Source organism: Myotis brandtii, unplaced genomic scaffold, assembly GCF_000412655.1.
Source record: "Myotis brandtii unplaced genomic scaffold, ASM41265v1 scaffold1496, whole genome shotgun sequence".
Classification (NCBI taxonomy): domain Eukaryota; kingdom Metazoa; phylum Chordata; class Mammalia; order Chiroptera; family Vespertilionidae; genus Myotis; species Myotis brandtii.
This window is the reverse complement of record NW_005355398.1, coordinates 273,728-292,683: the sequence shown is the minus strand read 5'-3', so window position 1 is coordinate 292,683 and position 18,956 is coordinate 273,728. Positions and strand designations below refer to the sequence as shown.

General features: G+C 58.6%; 2 protein-coding genes across 3 annotated transcripts in view; one reads left to right on the top strand and one right to left on the bottom strand.

The window, feature by feature from the left end:
• Positions 1–18,956, bottom strand: part of DOCK6 (dedicator of cytokinesis 6) — a gene marked incomplete at its 5' end in the record, with an annotated part of 37,726 nt that overhangs the window by 14,484 nt on the left and 4,286 nt on the right. The window contains 20 exons of the mRNA XM_014535732.1: positions 2,124–2,264; positions 2,952–3,047; positions 3,307–3,399; positions 5,384–5,488; positions 6,435–6,598; positions 7,236–7,397; positions 7,657–7,888; positions 8,601–8,687; positions 9,371–9,472; positions 9,676–9,817; positions 10,005–10,072; positions 10,143–10,260; positions 13,486–13,648; positions 14,043–14,136; positions 14,242–14,369; positions 14,529–14,682; positions 14,802–14,882; positions 15,964–16,113; positions 16,214–16,280; positions 17,574–17,659. Of these exons, the coding sequence (XP_014391218.1) occupies positions 2,124–2,264; positions 2,952–3,047; positions 3,307–3,399; positions 5,384–5,488; positions 6,435–6,598; positions 7,236–7,397; positions 7,657–7,888; positions 8,601–8,687; positions 9,371–9,472; positions 9,676–9,817; positions 10,005–10,072; positions 10,143–10,260; positions 13,486–13,648; positions 14,043–14,136; positions 14,242–14,369; positions 14,529–14,682; positions 14,802–14,882; positions 15,964–16,113; positions 16,214–16,280; positions 17,574–17,659 (2,433 nt within the window). The remainder of the gene's footprint in view (positions 1–2,123; positions 2,265–2,951; positions 3,048–3,306; positions 3,400–5,383; positions 5,489–6,434; positions 6,599–7,235; positions 7,398–7,656; positions 7,889–8,600; positions 8,688–9,370; positions 9,473–9,675; positions 9,818–10,004; positions 10,073–10,142; positions 10,261–13,485; positions 13,649–14,042; positions 14,137–14,241; positions 14,370–14,528; positions 14,683–14,801; positions 14,883–15,963; positions 16,114–16,213; positions 16,281–17,573; positions 17,660–18,956) is intronic.
• Positions 11,397–13,447, top strand: ANGPTL8 (angiopoietin-like 8). Of its 2 annotated transcripts, none has more exons than XM_014535728.1 (4): positions 11,397–11,839; positions 12,039–12,200; positions 12,892–13,001; positions 13,175–13,447. In XM_014535728.1, exons 1-4 carry the CDS (start codon positions 11,549–11,551, stop codon positions 13,209–13,211), a joined length of 600 nt encoding a protein of 199 aa, XP_014391214.1. In that variant the 5' UTR covers positions 11,397–11,548; the 3' UTR covers positions 13,212–13,447. The 2 variants fall into 2 exon arrangements, with proteins under 2 accessions (XP_014391214.1, XP_005861443.1); XM_005861381.2 differs by having other exon boundaries at positions 11,398–11,839; positions 13,107–13,442.

The following is an 18,956-nucleotide window of genomic DNA, read 5'->3' as shown; positions in this document are numbered from 1 at the left end:
CCACTCTGGCCACTCCAGGCTTTCCTGGTTGTCTCCGCCCTCGGACCAGCCCGCCCTTCCCCACACGTACAGGCTACACCCCTCAGGGCACGGATAGGACAGATGTTCTTTCCTCTCTCCCCAGATTTAAATAACAACATGGATGGAGAAAACTGGCTGCTGACTCCCCCCTGGATCCTCCTTCCCATCTCTCAGGGTGTGAGTTCAGAGGGCGGTAAACACTGGATTTATTTCCCCGCCTTCCTTGCAGCCGAGAATAACCATGTGATCGGGTCACATTCTGGCCAATGGGATGAGGGGAAGGACTGTGGCCAGGTCTTCCTGCTCCCACAGCCCGCCAGGTGCCCGATGTGGGGGCGCCAGGCCCACACTATGGAGCCCCCACGGCCCACTTATGCTCAGAAATAAACTTGGGGCCCTTTTAAACCACTTGTGATTATGTTTGAGCAAATTAACCTCTGCCCTAACTGATATAATGAGCATGGACTGCTTGTACAGCGCTCAGCTTCCCGTGGGGGAACCACAATAAACCAAAGGATCTCAGACAATTCCATGTGTCGAAGACAGTTGAATGGGGTGCTGTTTTGAGAGAAGCCCTCGGGCTCTCACCAGCCACTCCGGCCTCACAAGTCGGCCTCTGTGACTCTTAGTTCCCGGCGACCCAAAGCAACACGACACAAAACCTGCTGGGGCTCTGAGCCCGCCGTGGGGCAGGGGCTGGGTCTGCCTGGCTCCCTGAGCTCCATGCGTGAGACCACTGTGGCCGTCACCGATGCCCCACTAGCAGCCGTGCCGACGGCGCTTCTCAGGGGCATTGTTCTGCCCTGCAACCCTTTCCCAGGGCGGTTTCCTCATCATCTGGGTCAGCCCCTGGGAATGTCAGTGCTTAGGGGAGGCTCCAGTGGAACAAGGTCGAGACCTTCGAGACCAGCCCAGAGGTCGCAAGGGATTGCACAAGGGCTGGCTCGGGCCAGGCTGGTGTTTCAAAAATCTGGAAAGTTCCCATCAAATCCAGAAGCCCCATTGCACTTTTCAAATGAGACATTCTGGCCACAGCGACTGAGCACACGCCCGCTGGTCCTTCATCGGCCCCGCTTGCCCAACTGAAGCTGATGATAAGGGTGTGGGCTCTGGACCCGGTGGCTTGGGATCAGATCCCCAATTCTGCCCTTCTCGGGTGTGTGGTGGCAGGTTGTTAGTCATTCTCTGCCCATTTCTCCATCAGTAAAATGGAGATAATAATACAAACTTTATGGGGCTGTTGGGAGAATTTAAACATGTGCTTCATCTCAAGTGTTAGATACACAGTAAGTGCTCAATAAAGGCTCAAGATGACTATCATTAGTATTACCCACCTAGCTCCTGAGGGCATGGGAACTAGGGACCCAGGGCCTGGATAGGTGTCAAGGTCTCAGAACACTAATGCCCATGATTGAGCACTTACTGTATACTGACACTGTGGTAAGGGCTCATGGATCCGTCACTTCTCTGCCTTCTCCAACTCCCGTTCCTGATTTGCTCCCTTTGTTCCAGCCACACCCACCACTTCATTGCTCCTCCAACAGCCCAGGCACCGTCCTACCTCATGGCCTTTTCACTTGCTATTCCCCCTGCTTGAAACGCTCTTCCCCCAGACATCAAATAGATTGCCCCCTCACTCCTTCAAGTCTCTCCCTCATAGCGCCATGAGGGCAAGGATTGGCATCTGTTTTGTTCACTGCTGTGTCTCTAGTGCCCAGCACAGGGATGTGCACACAGTAGGTACTTAAGAAATGACATTGGCCCTGGCTGGTTTGGCTCCGTGGATAGAGCGTCAGCCTGTAGACTGAAGGGTCCCGGGTTCGATTCCAGTCAAGGGCACATGCTTGGGTTGCGGGCTCGATCCCCAGTAGGGGGTGTGCAGGAGGCAGCTGATCAATGACTCTCTCTCATCATTGATGTTTCTCTCTCTCTCCCTCTCCCTTCCTCTCTGAAATTAATAAAAATACATTTCTTTTTTAAAAAAAGAAATGACAGTGCACGAACAGACCCATCCAGCAAATGGGACTGGTGGCCTTGCAGCCAGGAAGCTGGCAGGACTGGTGCCCCGAGCCCCTCCCCCACTGAGGCCCCTTCACCTTTACCTTGTGGGCCCGGGTGATGACCTCCAGGCCCACAGAGCCCACCAGGGCCGCGATGTCATCCAGGAAACGCACGGGGAAGCGAAGCTTACGGGGCGAGTCCAGCCGCTGGCTCAGAATCAGGTGCAGGGCCATGCTTTTCACCTGGGGGCCGGGTGGGGGCCGGGTGAGAGCTTGAGGGGCTGTGGCAGAAGGGGCTCGCCAAGTGGGGGTGGGGCTTGAGGAGCTGCAAATGGTATTTTAGCAGCAGGGGAGGGGAGGTAAAGGTGGGCGTAGGGGTCCTGGGTGGGGCTTGAGCCCCGTCATAGCTCTGAGCTGAGGGCAGGGCCTGAGGCCGTGGGGAGGACTCGAGAAGGCCATGGGCAGAGCCCGAGTGGGTCTGAGGCTGAGCCCGTGGGAGGGGCTGAAGCAGGTCTCCTGGGGTAAGGTCTGGGGGAGCACAGGGCTTGAGGGGTGGGTTTGAGGGAGCCCTGAGTGGGACTCTGAAGGCCCACCTGACTGGGGGTGGGGCTTGGAGTCAGGAGGGGTCTTGAGTTCCACAGGGGTTTCCTTCTCTGTCTGGGGGTATCTCTTGGGGTGGGGGTGTCTCCTCACTGGTTAGGGACCTCTGCTGACAGCCCCACAGGAAAGGTGAGGGAGGGCCTTCTCTATGGAGGGAGTTTACGGGGCCTCTTTCCAGGGAACGATCCCTTTAGGGGTCTCTTATCTGTCCCTATGTGGGGGGTCTCGAAGCCATTTCTCAGGGGTCTCAGGCAAAATCTCAGGGGGCTTCCCTCCCAGGGCGAGTCTCCCCTGGGGCCTCTTGCTCTCGGGCTGGAGGAGGTGTCTCACCATGAGCTGGAAGAAGAACCAGGCGTGCTGCAGGACGGCCTCGCGCACGGCACTGCCGCTCACCACCCACTGCAGAGCCAGCTCCTCGTGAAGCAGCTGGAGGCAGGGGCAGGGGCAGGGGTCACAGAGAGCTGAGGGGCCCGCCCCAACCCCCTCTGAGAGCATGAAGGGGGAGGATGAAGCTGGAGGGCTTGGGGTTAGAGCAGCAGGAGGCCATGCAAGAGAGAGGGGGCAGGAGTCAGATGTGCCCTTTCCCGGGGCTCTCCAGGCCCTGCTGGGCTCAGGGGATGGGAGCTCTGGACCCCTTTGCCGGGCCCAGGCCAAAACTGCGCCACCCACCCCTGCTTCCCACTACCTTCGGCACAGTGGGTCTCGGCTGGGTGGCTGGTGGGGCGGAGGAGGAGCTCTCGAGGTAGGAAGAGGTTCGGGTAGAGCTGCGGTCGATGGCCTATGATGGGATGGAGTGAAGAGGGTGGGATGGCAAGGAGGGGTTAGTGTGGGTAGGTGGTATGGACAGAGGAAAGATGTGTCCGTGTGGACAGGCAGTGGGGGTGTGGATGGAGAAGGAAAGAGTGTGAGGGAGATGAGAATAAGGAAGACACAGCAAGGAGGTGGAAAGCAGGGTGAACAGAACAGTTAGGATGTGGGCCGGAGAGCCCATAGGCAGGGAGTACAGAGGTGAGCATGGATGGAGCAGGACCCGGCAGAGACATAGGTGAGAGAATGGATGGGAAGAGTGTAGGTGGAGAAGGTAAAATCATTGTAGATGGTGAAGAGTGAGTGTGGTCAGAGGAGGTGAGAGTGAGTATGGACAAGGGTGGAGAGTATGAGGGAGTCAGTGAGTTCAGGGGTAGACAGAGAAAGAAGAGGGAGGCCATAGATGTGGAGGAGGGAGAATATAGACAGAAAAGGTTGAAGAGAGGAAGGAAGAGGAGAAAGAGGAGGAATTCTAGGACAGAGGAGGTAGATGGTGATGAGAAGCAGGAGGAGCAGCTGAGAGTCCTGGGTTCCAGGCCTGGCCCCACTCCAGCCTTCCTTGGGGCCTTACTAGGCCTCAGTTGTCCCCATCTGTGAAATGGGTATGGGGACTAAAGCTCCACTCTCCCCTCCTCCTTTGTTGGTCAGGAGGTGAGGCTGCTGGCAGGGAGAACAGGTCCAATGATGGAGGCGGCCCAGCCCTGGGACCCCTGCCTTGGCAGTGGAGGTCCCCCCAACTCCCACAATCCCAGCCACACACCCTGGCTTCTCAGCAACCACTGCAAAGGCCAGCCTCGGTGCCCCCTCCTACCTGGAATGCCCACCCTCTTGCCATCTCATCACATCCTATGTGATCTTCAAGGCCCAGCTGACACCTCAGAGATCGGAGGGCAGTGGGGGGAGTCCTGTTAAAAATGCAGGGGGGCTGGCAGGACCCATAAACCCAGATTCCCAGCAATCTGGAAAGTCTGTCCAGAAGTCCCCCTGCCCATGCTGCTAACAGTCGCCTGGACCACCATGCAGTGCAGGTCGCCTGAGTGACGGCACGGAGCTGGAACAGGGCCTAGGCCCACATGGGCAGGAAACCAGCCCCTCTGGCTTCCTGGCTCCATCTTACCCTTCAGGTCCCAGCAAAACATGTTCTCTCTCTGGAGAGAAGCCGCAGACCACCCAGAGGGAGGCAGGTGGTCCCCTTTGTCTCCTTCTGGGCATTGCACACTGCACTCACACGCTGGTGCGCTTGTTTGCGTGGTGCCTGGCTCCCCAACTAGCTGGCGGCTCAGGGGTGAGGCTGGGCCGGGGATCTATGTCACTAACAACATCCCACCTGCAACGGCCTAACTCTCTCCTGGGCTCAAGACTGCTGTGCTGAGCACTTTCCTTAGAATCTTAATCACATCTGAAAATTCAGAGCCTGGGGTGCAGGGCGAGCCCACAGCAGAGCCAGGATTCACACCCAAGTCTGCCTGAAAGCAAAGCCCCCTGCATACGAGGTACCTGGGATAGGGTAGGAGAAAGGGAGCCGCCCACAGGGCTCCCCTTTGTCTGAAACAGGACGGGGGAGCCCAGACGCTCAGTTTTGTCCCCTTGGGACCATTCAGGTTGCTATGTCAAGGGAACAGTTGAGAGCCTCCTGAACAGAGTGGATTAAAGGGATAGAAATCGGCCATGCGGGGCAGTGAGGTTACAGTGGTTGGATTTGCATATCATTTACATGCCATGTACACACCACCCATCCCTTCCTTCTGTCTCTGCCTGAGGCTGTGGTCCATGTGGCAGCAGTTTACGATGACCCTGTGATGCCTACCGCACCGACTCCACAGATCCAAACAAAGCAGAAGGGGCCACCTCCTCCTTCAGGCAGTCCCCCTAGGTTAGTCAGCCGCAGCCAGGACTTAGGAGGAGCTCATGCTGAGGTGGGGTCACACGCGTGCAGGGGCAGGGAGGGAGGGCACCTGTCTGGGGTCGGCCCCACAATAAGGGGGCGCCCGGCGCAGCACAGCCTTGCTGCCTCCTGGAGCATAGGCAGAATTCACCCAGGAGTGTGAGCGGTCGATACCCTGGAGATACACGGGTCAGTGGTAGAATCCATGGGCAGACGACAAAGAAACCAGCATAAAAAACCAAGGGTGTGCCCCGGCCGGTGTGGCTCCGTTGGTTGGGCATCGCCCTGTTCACCGTAAGGTTGCTGGTTTGATTAACAGTCAGGGCACATGACCGGGTTGCGAGCTCGATCCCCAGGGCGGGGTGTGAAGTAGGCAGCTGATTGATGTTTTGCTCTCACATTGATGTTTCTCTCTCTCTCTCTTTCTCTCTCTCTCCCTCTCCCATCCACTCTCTAAAAATGAATTAAAAATCTTTAAAAAACAACAAGTGTGAACACTACCCTGGACCATATATATGTGTGCCCATGTAGGCATCCACATGCAACCCTGGAAAACTGGTGTGCATTACGTGCATGGGGTGCATGAGTATATGAACCTGTGTTCACACGTGCGTGAGACACACACGTATATGCATTTGTGAACATACACACATGGGGCACACATATACCTGTGCTCCATGCATGTACACCTATGGGGCAAACATATTCGTGACCTGTATATTTACATGCATAGGGCACACATGTATATGTGCCTCCCAGTATGTACGCACATGGGGCACACACGTATATGCACCCACACACATGCATGAGCACCCCATGTGTGTACACATGCAGGGCACGCACATATATGCATCTGTGTATGTGTGTGGTACATATGTTTTCACCACCAGGCCAAGCCCCAGCCACCCATCCTTAAGTCAGCCCCAGAGTATAGAGCCAGTGTAAACCAAGTCCTAGCTCCCAACCTGTGACAGCCACAGCCGCTCTCCGGCCCAGGGTCCAGCCTGTGTCCACGCCCCTGTCTGCTGTTTCCTGTCCTCCACCAACACTGAGGTCCTTCACCCACCCACCTGGCAACCACGGCACTGAGGCCGGAGGCTCCAGGATCCCCCTTGCCCTACCTTGCTGGCCAAGATGCGGGAGACCTCGTCGTCCACAGAGCCAGGGGCCACGGCCAGGTCAGGGTTGCTGCTGCTGATGCTCTTAGAGCGAGCCAGGTAGAGGCTGGCAGGGCGGCCGGGGCCACGGGCCAGCGTGGCAGGCTGCACTGCCACCGGAGGGGCCCCTGAGCAGGGAGGGAATACGGTCACCACCTGCCTACCACCCTGATGACCTACCCCTTCCCAGCGGGCTGCCTTTGGTGAAGTCATTTTCTTGTTATGAGCCTCGAGGTGCCTCGCCTGTAAAATGAGTGTGAGAATGGCTGCTGCCTCATAACAATTTTGGGGGAGACTAAAAAACACCGAGCACAGTGCCTGGCACATAGTAAGTGCCCAGAGAAGGGAGTGGTTCCTATTAGTTATTGAGCAAATGAGAAAAACATCCGACTTGATTGAGTACCCACTGTACCAAGCATTTTGCATGGGTTACCATGTCATCTCCTATTACCAGCACCCCCAGGAACGCGGGGCACTTTATTGATGTTTTACAAACGGGAAAACAAGCTCAGAGAGGTGAAGTCACTTGCCCAAGTTATAGAGCTTGTAGGAGGGCCCTGCTTGAGTCCCTGCTGGCTGATTGGCTGAGTCACCTGCCAGCAAGCAGGCAGATACCAGACCCCGGGGGTGGAGCAAAACTTGCAAGCTGTCCAGACCAACCGAGGCCTGTGTGGCCTCAGAACCTGTGTACATGCCGTTCCCTTTGTCTAGGATGCTCTCCTCCCAGATATTGCCTGTCCCCCAGATTCTCCCACCAATACTCACCACCCAGGAGGCCGGGCTCCGTGCCAGGCAGTCGGAAGGCATAGTAGACATAGGCCGCCAGCAGTAGGCAGTGACCGCGGGCGTCCTGGGCAGCCTCTAGACTCCGATGGATGAGGCTGACTACATGGGCCATTGCTTCAAAAGCTCCACGGCCCAGGTTCACTGCCGGGCAGAGCAGAGGTCAAATTCCAGGGCCCAGGGCCTCCTACCTCCCTGAGAGAGACTTTAGGGTCCAAGGGGTCATGTGGCCATCGAAGGGTCACAGGAGACCAGCTCTCAGCTCAGTGGGCTGAGGTCACTTTCCAGATGGGAAAACGGAGGCCAGAGAGATAAATGGGCTAGAGGAAGTCACCCAGGCCCAGGGGACTGAGGGGCCATTTTCCAGGTGGGGAAACTGAGGTCCGAGGCCGTGCCTGCTCACCGATCTGGCCGCCGATGATAGGGGGCCGCACGACCAGACGTACGAGCTTGTCCAGCACGTGGTGAGAGAAGGCAACGAGGAACTCGGGGCTTGCGAGGCGTAGGGCCGCCAGGCTGGCCCGCAGCTCCTGCTCCACAGTGCTCTCGCTCAGCACGCCGTCCTTGAGCCGGAACGGGAAGGCGCCCTCCTCCAGGACATGCACCAGGGTGAAGAACTTGTCCAGGTATGGGTCCTGGGCGGGGGGGCTGGGGTGAGTGGGAAGGGGCCAGGGCCCTGGTCCAGGAAGCCCCAGGGGATTGAGTTGGGGGCTGAATGGGCAGAGGCACTAAGGCCGGGGATCAATGAATTGATAATAAATAAGGACAGGGATGAGACACTAAAGCAGCGGTTCTCAACCTGTGGGTCTCGACCCCTTTGGGGGTCGAACAACCCTTTCACAGGGTTCGCCTAAGACCATCGGAAAACACATATATAATTACATATTGTTTTTGTGATTAATCACTATGCTTTAATTATGTTCAATTTGTAACAATGAAAATACATCCTGCATATCAGATAGTTACATGACGATTCATAACAGTAGCAAAATTGCAGTTATGAAGTAGCAACGAAAATAATTTTATGGTTGGGGGTCACCACAACATGAGGAACTGTATTCAAGGGTCGCGGCATCAGGAAGGTTGAGAACCACTGCACTAGAGGAAGGGAGGGAGGAGAGGGGGGAAGGAACCACCGAAATAGCAGGGGACAGATGGGGGGAGGAGAGGCCGTGCAAAGGGCCAACGCCCTGGCTGGGGGAGCCACTGGCACGGCTCCCTGCCTGAGTCAGCAGCCTCCTGGGAGACAGGTCCAGCTGACTGAAGTCTGTCCATGGCCCGAGGCCAGGCCTCTCCCCGGTCAGTGGGAACTGTTGCCCAACTCCTGGTTCCTGTCCTAACACCTACCTGGGGGTGCACGGAGGACACAGCCATGAGCTCCACGCTGAACACGCCCTTGTGGCCGTCCACCCAGCGCATGCCCGGCAGCGCCACCTGTGGGAGGGACACACCTGTGGGCACTGACTGGCCCTCCCCCACTGGTCAGGCCACCGGCTCCAGGCATTTCAACGATTGCAACACCACAGCCTCAGCACGGCCCTGCCTGGGGGAGCAGCTGGGCACCCTGCCCCCAGCCCAGCCCAGAGATGGGGGTGAGGGCAGTTAGGAGGGAGCACTGTGGGGTTCCACTGGAGACCCAAGATGAACATCAATGGAAGGGAATGAATCAGAAAATAGGATCATGCAAGATGGAGGCCCCAGGGGCACGAGTGAACTGCGTGAGGGTGACGGAGTATTCACGGAGGGGGTGGGGATGATTGGCCCTGAAGTACTCCTGGGGGACAGTGATCAGGAAGGTGGGCAGGGTTGCTAGGGGGGGACAGTGAGTGGAGAGGCAGGGGCACTAGGAGGCAGGGGTAGGAGGGGACAGGGAGGGACACAGGGGCCATAGGACACACAGAGGCAAGAGCAGGAGTGAGGAGGCAGCCCGGGGCCCTGGCCCTGACAGAGGACAACACGGCTCCCAGAGGTGCTGACGGCAAGGAAGGCAGGGCACGAATGGGGAACCACCAGGAAAGTAGGGAAGGTGGGCAATGCATTCCCGGGGGACCGCGAGGCAGGAGCCCAGGGAGCCTCGGGGACCAGGGCGGTGGGAGGCACGGGGCCAGAGCACTTACGTCAGGTGTGAGCACGGAGTAGCTGGGCGGGGGCTGGTCCACGGACACGGGGAGGCAGAAGGGGCCGGTCCTCAGGCGGCCGTGCTGCAGCAGTGGGATCCACTAGGAAGAGGCTGGGGGTCAGGGGAGGAGGGCAGGGGCTGGGCGGGGGCTGGTCCACGGACACGGGGAGGCAGAAGGGGCCGGTCCTCAGGCGGCCGTGCTGCAGCAGTGGGATCCACTAGGAAGAGGCTGGGGGTCAGGGGAGGACCGGGCAGGGGCCAGGCGGGCTGGGGAGGGGGAGGCAGGCTGGTGGGGGGCCTCACCGTGAAGCCCACGGGAGTCTCCAGGGCTGTGCCAGGCCGGGGCTGGCAGCTGACGTGGTAGAAGGTGAAGAGCAGGTGGTGGTTCTCGGTCACACAGGCTGGAAGATGCAGCTTGAACTCCTCATAGAACTCAGGGGACCTGGCAGGGCCGGGCTGGCGTTCAGGGGACGGGGACCCCACTGGTCTGCCCCAACCCCCCGGTCACGTGTCCCCCCAGAGCTGCAGACCCCACTGTCTCTGCTCTCTGCCTCGGGTTCCCCCACTAGCATTTCTGGAACCTGCCCTTCCCTCCCCTCTTCCTGCTGCTGTCCCCCCACCAGTGCCCCTGGTTGTGGTAGACCACCGGCGTGAAGGCCTCCCGGGTGAATTCGCTGCAGCTGGACTTGCCAAAGATGACCTGGGGGAGCAGGGCCATGAGGGGCCGGGAAGGGACACCTCACCCACCTCTCCCGGGCCCAGCCACTGACCGGCAGGGCCTGGCTGGGGTCCTCGCCCGCCATGTACTGCACTCGCACGGTGAGGTTGCGCACGGAGCCCTGGCGGCTGCTGAAGTTGAGGCTGTGCGGGTACACGTAGAGCAGGTTCCTGTAGGGACAGGGGCAGGGGAGGGGGTGTCAAAGGGACAGAGGCGGCTGGGCTCCTGGAACAAGCCTGGCCTGGGACACAGGACAGCGGCCACACGGCCGAGGCACCGAGGGCTGGGCGAGGGGCAATTAGGGGCACAGTTCGGAAATGTGACTGGCAGGGAGCTGGGGACAGATGGGCAGCCTCGGAGCGTAGACAGGGAAACTGTGGCAGAAGGTGGAAACACAGAGGCCTTTGGGGACACTAATGAGGCAAGGGCAGGGGCCACATGGGTGCTCAGGGCTGAGTTCCAAGGTGGCCCCGGTGGCCCATGGTCAGGATAAGCCCTGCCCGGGCTGACCTGCCCCTCACCCGCTCAGGGGCCTTCCACCCCTTCCCCCAGGAGAGGCCCCTCGTTACATCGCTTGTCTCTCAGGTGGGAAAACTGAGCCGGGAACCGGCGTAGGGGCTTGGCTGGGGTCAGAGGTCGGCCTCTCTCCCGGGGGTGACTCTGTGCCAGCCCCGACCTCCCTCTGGGCTTCCGTTTCCCCGCCTCTGTAATGGGGGCATCGACCCTCCCAGCTGAGCCGCTGTAACAATACCAAGGACGGTAACAGTCATGACAATGATTGCACCAACCACCGAGGGGGCACCCGAGTGCCAGGCTCCGGTTAAGCACTCACCGTGAAACAGCTCATTTACTTTTCACAAGCAGCTTGTGAGGCAAGACTCATGTCACCCCCTTTCACAGGCAAGGAGAGCGAGGCGCTTGCCCAGGGGAAAGATTGGCAGCTCGCATGGATCCGGGGCATGTGTGGGTCTCGAAGTCGGACCGTGTGGCCTTGGCAGAGTCTCTGCCACCTGCACCCACTCCCCCGGTTCTCAACCAGGCCGACAAAGACGCCGGCCTCAGGGGCGTGTGGGAAGGGCACGTGCTCAGTTACTGTCATCAAGGGCACAGCTCTGAGCAAACTGGGGAAACTCATAAAGGCCTCACTATTATTACCGTCACTGCCGTGTCCGTCTGCAGGCGGGGAAACCAGAGCTCAGAGCTCCTTGGTCCCCCAGCACCTGGGCCTGTCCTCCCCCAGTGCCCCCAGCCCACACCTGGCCTCAGCCCCAGCCTGCGTGACTCCAGCATGGCCCCGCTGGACGCTCGCCTGATGCAACCATTGCACCGCTGCCAGGCCCTTGCACAACACAGACACCCGACTGGCTGGTTAACGATTGACCGGGGGTTGAAGGGGCGCTGAGGCATAAAAGGCAGCAGTGGCGCCGTGACCGCACCTCCAGCCACTCAGCCACGGCCATGCTCGCTCTGTGTCTGCTGTGTTCCCTGCTGACGATGGTCTGGCCGGCCTCTGCGGCCCCCGTGGGCAGCGTGGAGCCGGCACAGCACGAGGAGCTGACCCTGCTCTTCCACGGGGCCCTGCAGCTGGGCCAGGCCCTCAATGGCGTGTACAAGACCACGGATGCACGGCTGATGGAGGCCCAGCACAGCATAGGCCTGTACGGCCGTGCCCTGGGGCTCCTGGGGCAGGAAGTCAGCCAGGGCTGGGATGCGGCCCAGGAGCTACGCGCAAGCTTGCGGGAGATGCAGGTGAGCACTGCTTTCTGACCCCCTGGGGCGGGTGAGGATCTGCCCTGGAGTTATGTGTAGGGTGACCAACTGTCTGGGTTTGCCCGGGAAGAGGGGGGTTCCTGGAATATAGCAATTTCAGTGTTAAAACCAGGCATGACCCAGGCAAACAAAGACAAGTTGGTCATCCTGTTACCGTCTCCCTATCGATGCTCTGCAGGTGGAAGAGGATGCTCTGCAGCTGCAGGCAGAGGCCACGGCCCGGGCGCTGGGGAAGGCGGCCCAGGGGCAGCAGGTGCTGCGGGAGAACATGCGACAGCTGGAAGTCCGGCTGAGAGGTGCCTGGCTGGGCCGGGCCCATCAAGAATTCGAGGCTTTGAAGGTAAGGGGCTCCCAGTCCTGGGGGAGTTGAGACCCTGCTTCCCAGTCAGAAGCTGCTTTTAGAGCAAGTCCCAGAGATCCCCCTCACCCAGGTCAGCTTCCCAGCACCCGGTGGGACCCCGGGCGAAACCCATGTCCCTTTCCCTGTCTCAGTTTCTCCACTTGCAATACAGTCAACAATTGATGTCTCAGAGTGGAGCCAGGGACTCACAGAAGCTGCTTTTAGAGCAAGTCCCAGAGATCCCCCTCACCCAGGTCAGCTTCCCAGCACCCGGTGGGACCCTGGGCGAAACCCACGTCCCTTTCCCTGTCTCAGTTTCTCCACTTGCAATAAGGTCAACAATTGATGTCTCAGAGTGGAGTCAGGGACTCAGTGCAGACAAGATACTCAGCGTGGGGCCAGGAAGAGGCTAGGTACTCAATAAATGCATACTTTTAGAGAAACTGGCAACATTTCTTGCGTGTTCAGGAAGTACCCAGCACTGTTGTGTGTCCTTTAATAATCCATATCATGCTCATAATGCTACCAAGTGAGTCCCATTTCTTCCCCATTTTACAGCTAGGGAAGCTGAGGCCTGAGAGTGGCAGTGACGTGCTGGGTCACACAAATGCAATGAGGAGAGGGGGCTGGGTAGGATCAAGGGATGGGAGGTGAGGCAGCCCCAGCTGAGGTTTCTGTCTTGACCCCACAGGCCCGTGCTGACAAGCAGAGCCACATCCTGTGGGCCCTCACGGGCCACGTGCAGCGACAGAGGCGGGAGATGGTGGCACAGCAGCACCGGCTGCGACAGATCCAGGAAAGGTGAGCCTGGTGGGGGCTGGCATGTAGGGCCACTGGGTTGGGGGTGTGCAGGGAAGCAGGGTGCCCCCCACTCCCCACCTTGGCTGAGCCTCATCTCCCTTCCAGACTCCACACAGCGGCGCTCCCAGCCTGAGCCTGCCTGGCAGCACTGAGGACCAGCCATGTACACCTAGGGACGCTGCCACGCCCCATGCGGCCCCTGCACAGTGAGGAGCTGCCTGTCTGCTGGGGTCAGCCAGGCTGTCGGGCCCCGCTTCCGGCCCTGGATCAGAGACAGAAGCAGGTGGGGGCGAAGACAGAAGACACGGCCCCACGGAGGAGGAGTGAAGGAAAGACATGTGTCCCTTCATGCCTACATACCCATTAAAGCAACAGTGGCATCTCACTCCGAGTGTCTGTGTGTGTCTGGGACAAAGGGGGCCTCACTTTGCATGATGCCTGAATGCCCCCCATTCAAGTGCCCAACTGGGCCCCAGAGCTGTACCTGTAGCTTGTGTGGGGGGCGTAGACCTCACGGGTGGGAAACTCCAGGATCTCCTTGGTGGGCCGGCCCCTGGGGTCTGGGTAGGGCTTGACATGAAGCAGCTCCGGGGACAGGCAGAAGTGGGGGTTCTCGGGGGCCGGGGAAATGTCGATCTTGAGCTGGGCTGGGGAGGGGAGCCAGTTTGCACCTGCCTAGGAGCCTCCGAGCCAGGCCCCACCCTCTCTGGACTTTGGGGTCCCAGCTCAAACTCCCCCACAATGCCCTCTGGTGGCTGTCCTTCAGGTATCAAGGCCAGAAGTCACCCTCAACTCCCACCTCTTGTCCCCACATTGGATCAGCTCTGCCCTCGGGATCCATGGCCCCCCAGCCACTACATCCCCCAATTGGCCCAATATCTGCCTTATTTATTGTTTCTAATCTGTGGCCCCACTGGAAGGTCCAGCCTCTGAAGCTGGGGATTTGTCTATCATGGTCCCTGTGGAGCCCCCAGGGTCAGACACAGCGGGTGGTCAGGGTTTGCTGAGTGACACCTCTTGCTTATGGGGTGCAGCACGCACCGGTCACAGGCCGCAGACGCCGTAGCAAGGACGACGGGCGCCGCATGTCAGCCAGGAACTTGAAGAGGTCCTCATCACTGAGCCTCTCGGCCTCCTGCACCAGACCCGCATCCATGAGCCGGGTCCCCCGGGGCCTGTGCGACCACGGGGGTGTCCCTCGGCGCCCCTCCCCTCGCCCCCTCCCCTGTGGCTATGACACCTGTTTAAAGAAGTTGGTGACAGTTAGTGTGGCCGGGCGGAAACTGGAGAAGCTGCAGGTGTCATCCCCGCTACTCGTCCGATCTGGGGGCCCCCGACGGCGGCGGTCAGTCCAGGCGGGTCGGCGCTCTAGGGGCAGCAGTGACGGTGATGGATGGAGGGGGACAGGGGTGAGAGGCAGGGAAGGAGAAACTTGGAGACTTAGCCTGTACAGAGTCCGGCCAGCAGAGGGCGCCCCTTCCTTCCCCCAGTAGCCCCGCCCCCGGGCCACCAGCCCCGCCTTCTCACCGCCCTCGGAGTCGGAGTCCCGGTCTGGCTGCCCAGCGCTGCTCACGATGTTGGCTAAGTGCACGGCCGTCCAGGCAAATGGCATTCGGTAGCGGCCCAGGCGGGTGCAGAACTGCTCGGCCGCGAGGCGAAGCTTCTCCAGCTTCTCTTTGTTCTGTGGGGAGACCCTCCGAGACCCACAAGCTCAGTGCCCCAGGCCTGCTGAATGCAAGGTTGGGGTGGGGGGTGAGGGGGGCGGGACGTTCACCACCAGGTCCAGCCTCCACCGCTTACCTTGGCTGTGTCCACCTCCTTCATCACCATGTAGGGCTCACAGCACTCGCTGATGTCTCCCTGCTGTAATACCTTCTCCAGCTGAGGGGCAGGCAGGCCCAGTGAGGAGCTGCGGGAGCCTGACCTCCCCACCACACCCCCAACCTCCTGGGCCTCTCGTGAGCCCCCAGACACCCATCCACTAGAGCTCTTGCTCCAACACCTCCCATGGCTCCCACTGTCCTCGGGGTTGAGTGCTAGCAGCCCCCTTGCCTGGCCAGCTGCCCCCACCCACCTTTGAACCCACCCCAAAGCCAAGGCTCCCTATTTCCCTGCATCTACAATTCCTTGTCAGTAGGAACAGAGGCCACTCCAAGCGTGGCTCTGGGTGACAAGAACTGGACTTCAATCCTGACCACTCTGGGCTGTGGGATCCTGAGCAGGTCCCTCACCTGCTCCGTGCCTCAGTTTCCCCACCTGTAAAATGGGGCCATGGCAACCCCCACCTCCCAGGGCTGCTGTGAGGACTCAGGGGGGAATCCCTGTGAAGCCTGACTCTCGGTGAGCCGTCCCTATCCATTGGTGCTCAGGTAACGTCATTCGTGTAACCTAACTGAATGCTTTGGGAAAGGAAATTTAAACTCACTCCTGGAAACAATATCCCAAATAAATGTGCCCATTAGGTCTTTTCTCTAATAAACTGAAAAATTCTCAACTAAAAAACATGTTTTAGGCCCTGGCCAGGCAGCTCAGTTGGTTAGAGCATTGTCCCGATACACTAAGATGGTGGGTTCTATCCCCAGTCAGGCACATACAAGAATCAACCAGTGAATGAATTAACAGGCGAAATAACAAATCGATGTCTCTCTCTCTCTCTCAAATTTAAATGAGAAATACATACATATATTTTTAAACATCTGTCCCCCTAGGCCAGGATGCCATTTCTCTACAGGCTGCTCACTCATGGGTGTTGGCTCAGCTGTCACCTCTCCATGGAAGCCCTCAGGGATTTCTCTTCACCTGGGTTGGGTCAGGAGCCTCCTCCAGGCTTGCCCCACTGCCTGAGCTTCCCCTACAAGAGGCCTGATCATCCTTCCTCATGTCTGTGTTCTTCCATGACCGTAGGGACTGAGCCTGTGACATCACCATTACCACCCCTTCCTTGCCCAGCCCCAGTGGGCACCTTGATGACCAGGAAGATGTCGGGCGAGGGATAGGTCACAGAGAAGATGGCAGAGCGGGCCAGGGTGGAAATAGCCGGGTGAGTGCCATGGGCCCGCAGCAATCCCTTCACAGAGTCTGAGTTCAGGTCAAAGTAGAAGTTCTCCGAGATCTGGGGGCACAAGAGGCAGCTGGGTCACCACCTCCAGGAAGCCCACAGCCTTGCAACGAGGAGGGCAGTGAGGCAGGAAGGGGAAGAAAGGGGCGCCTACCTTCTTCTTCTCCCGCACATCGTACAGGGCCAAGATGCCAAAGATGGGCTCAATCTCGATCTCGAACCTGTGGGTGAGGGGGCGATCTGGCACAGGCTGTTCCTGCCACACTCCCGCCGTCCACACCCCCGACTCCCTCTTGAGGCCCCGCCCACCTTGGTGCAGCCTTGGGGGGCATCTAATTCCCACTGAGCCACACGAACTGCCCTTTAAGGGCTTGCAGGAAAGGCCTGTCCCATTTCGCAAGAGGAAACTGAGGCACTGATTCTACCCCCCCCTCCCCACTCCCGTCAGTAAGTAACCCACACAAAACCCCTCCCCCCAAAATCATGGCTCTTGTTCAGTTTGTAGAGAGGTAGCTTTGGGCACAACAATTCCCTCTCCCCCAAATTACATTCTCGACTCCCGGGTCTCCCTGTCTCCCCTCTCTGGGGTGTCCTTTGTCACCTGTGCCACCCTGGGCTGAGTCCCATTTTCGCTCACCTGAATGGCCACTGTAACCGCCTCCCTCCCTTGCTCTGCCTTGCTGGCCCCTAGGCACCAGCTACCTTCTAAGGAAGCATCTTAGAACTTAAATTGTGAGGCTCCCTGACAACAAATTCCTGCATGGCCCAGCCCTGCCACACCTCTTGGTCTCATTTTTCCCTCTCCAGATGTCTCCCTTCCTTTGTGTGTGCTGTATGGTCATCCCACGATTACATGCTCTGTATACAGTAGGCACTCAATGAGTGTTGAATGACTGGATGAGCCCACAGAGCCAATTCCCAACCCTTGCGCTTGGGGCGGGCGGCCCACCCGGGCCTCCAGCCAGACCAGGCCTCTCTTTCCTGTCCCTGGCCAACAGGAACTCAGGGTGGGAAGGGGCAGGGCCAGGCTCAGGTCCAAGGCCACATCCTGTTCAGCTCAGTTCCCACGCATTTTTGGCTGCTCCCCAGGGGGCGACCGTGGAGGGGGCCTCCAGCCCCAGCGTCACCAGCGCCCGTCCACCTGGGTCCCGCCAACAGAGTGGGAGCGTGCTGGCCTCTGGCCTCCCAGATTGTGTGATTTTGGCGCAGGGACTTCGTCACTCTGTGCTTTGGCTTCCCCACTTGTGTCCACTTCACAAGGTTTAGTGAAGATCGGAGTGAATGTACGTGGATGGGCTGAGAACAGAGCCTGGTACACACACTTAAGGATTGGTGGCTTTGAGTAATGGAAACGGAAGTCTTATTTCCCGCCTAAAGGCCCATGGCCTCACGGGTCCCATGGCTGCACACGGTAATGGCACGGCTCTCGCAGTGAGCACCGAGTGTGTGCCACACCGTGATCTAGCTGTCTGTTCCCCTTGCATGTCTGAACGGGGGCAGGCGAGCACACTCACTTAAGTGACAGACACTTGACCAGGATCCTCTGTCCAAAGTGTTCGCAGGGCGGCTCCGGGTGGCTGCAGCGTTCCACGGCCTCGTCCTGCCAAGAACCGGGGGGCAGCTGGGACACGTCCTCCAAGAAGAGCTTGGAATGTATAGCCTGAGACCAGCTCAACCCCCAGCCTGACTAAACTTGAAGTCCCTTGCCTCTGAGCCTTTGCACATGCTGTTCCCCTGCCTGTAATGCCTTTCTCCCCCTTCCTCCTTACTGCCGATGCCTGCTCATGGTGTAGGTGGCAGCTTACCTGGCACTTCCTCCAGTAAGCCTTCCCTGACCCCTGAGGCCTGGGCAGGCACCTCCTCCAACTTAAACTAGTAACAACGAAAATAATAACAATAATTCTTGGTATAATTATTCTATACAATAAAAGCCTAATATGCTAAGTGTCTGGTCTCTGTTCAACCAATCAAAGCATAATATGCTAATGATATGCTAAGGCTGCTCAACCACTCGCTATGACATGCACTGACCACCAGAGGGCAGACACTCCGACTGGTAGGTTAGCTTGCTGCTGGGGTCCAGCCAATCGGGACTGAGCAAGACAGGCTAGACATGCCCTGGAGCCCTCCTGTGGTCCCTCCCTGGCTGGCCAACCTCCCGCATCCCTCCCCGACCCTGATCATGCACTAGTGGGGTCCCTTGGCCTGGCCTGCAAGAGAGCCGGTTTCAGCCTGATCCTGCTCAATGCAGGAGCTGCTCCTGGTGGTCAGTGTGCTCCCACAGGGGGAACGCTGCTCAGCCAGAAGTCGGGTTCACGGCTGGCGAGTGCAGCGGTGGTGGCGGGAGCCTCTCCAGCCTCTGCAGTAGCGCTAAGGATGTCCGACTACTCCCCATGGGGAGTGGGCCTAAGCCATCAGTCAGACATCCCCTGAGGGCTCCCGGACTGCGAGAGGGCGCAGGCCGGGCTAAGGGACCCTCCCACCCCACCAGGCCTCTAGTTATTGGTATAAGGGAGCTGCTCAATAAATGTCAGTTGACAAAGTGGTCACAATGCCCTGTTGCGATGGGCCACGTGGCTGGGGCATTGAGGCCCACGTGAGGGACAAATATCAGCACATCATTATGGTGTTACTCTGTCTGGGTTGTAATTTCCTGGTAGGAGGGTCTCTTCCACTAGACTGTTAACTTGTGGAGAAGGGGTTGGGTCTATCTTGTTCATGGCTATATCCCCAGTGCCTGTCATACAACAGGCACCCAAACACGTCGGTTGAATAAATAGAGGTATACAGTAGGTACCTACTAAAAGTTGGATAAGCAGATAGGTATATATAGAATGCATTCTATTAATGATGACTGGATATATATATGTATATATATATATGTATATATTATATTA

Coding starts and splice junctions, on each gene's coding strand:
- ANGPTL8 (XM_014535728.1), top strand. CDS start 11,549: ATGCTCGCTCTGTGTCTGCTGTGTTCCCTGCTGACGATGGTCTGGCCG. Junction 11,840..12,038: donor CAAGCTTGCGGGAGATGCAG/GTGAGCACTGCT, acceptor GATGCTCTGCAG/GTGGAAGAGGATGCTCTGCA. Junction 12,201..12,891: donor AAGAATTCGAGGCTTTGAAG/GTAAGGGGCTCC, acceptor TTGACCCCACAG/GCCCGTGCTGACAAGCAGAG.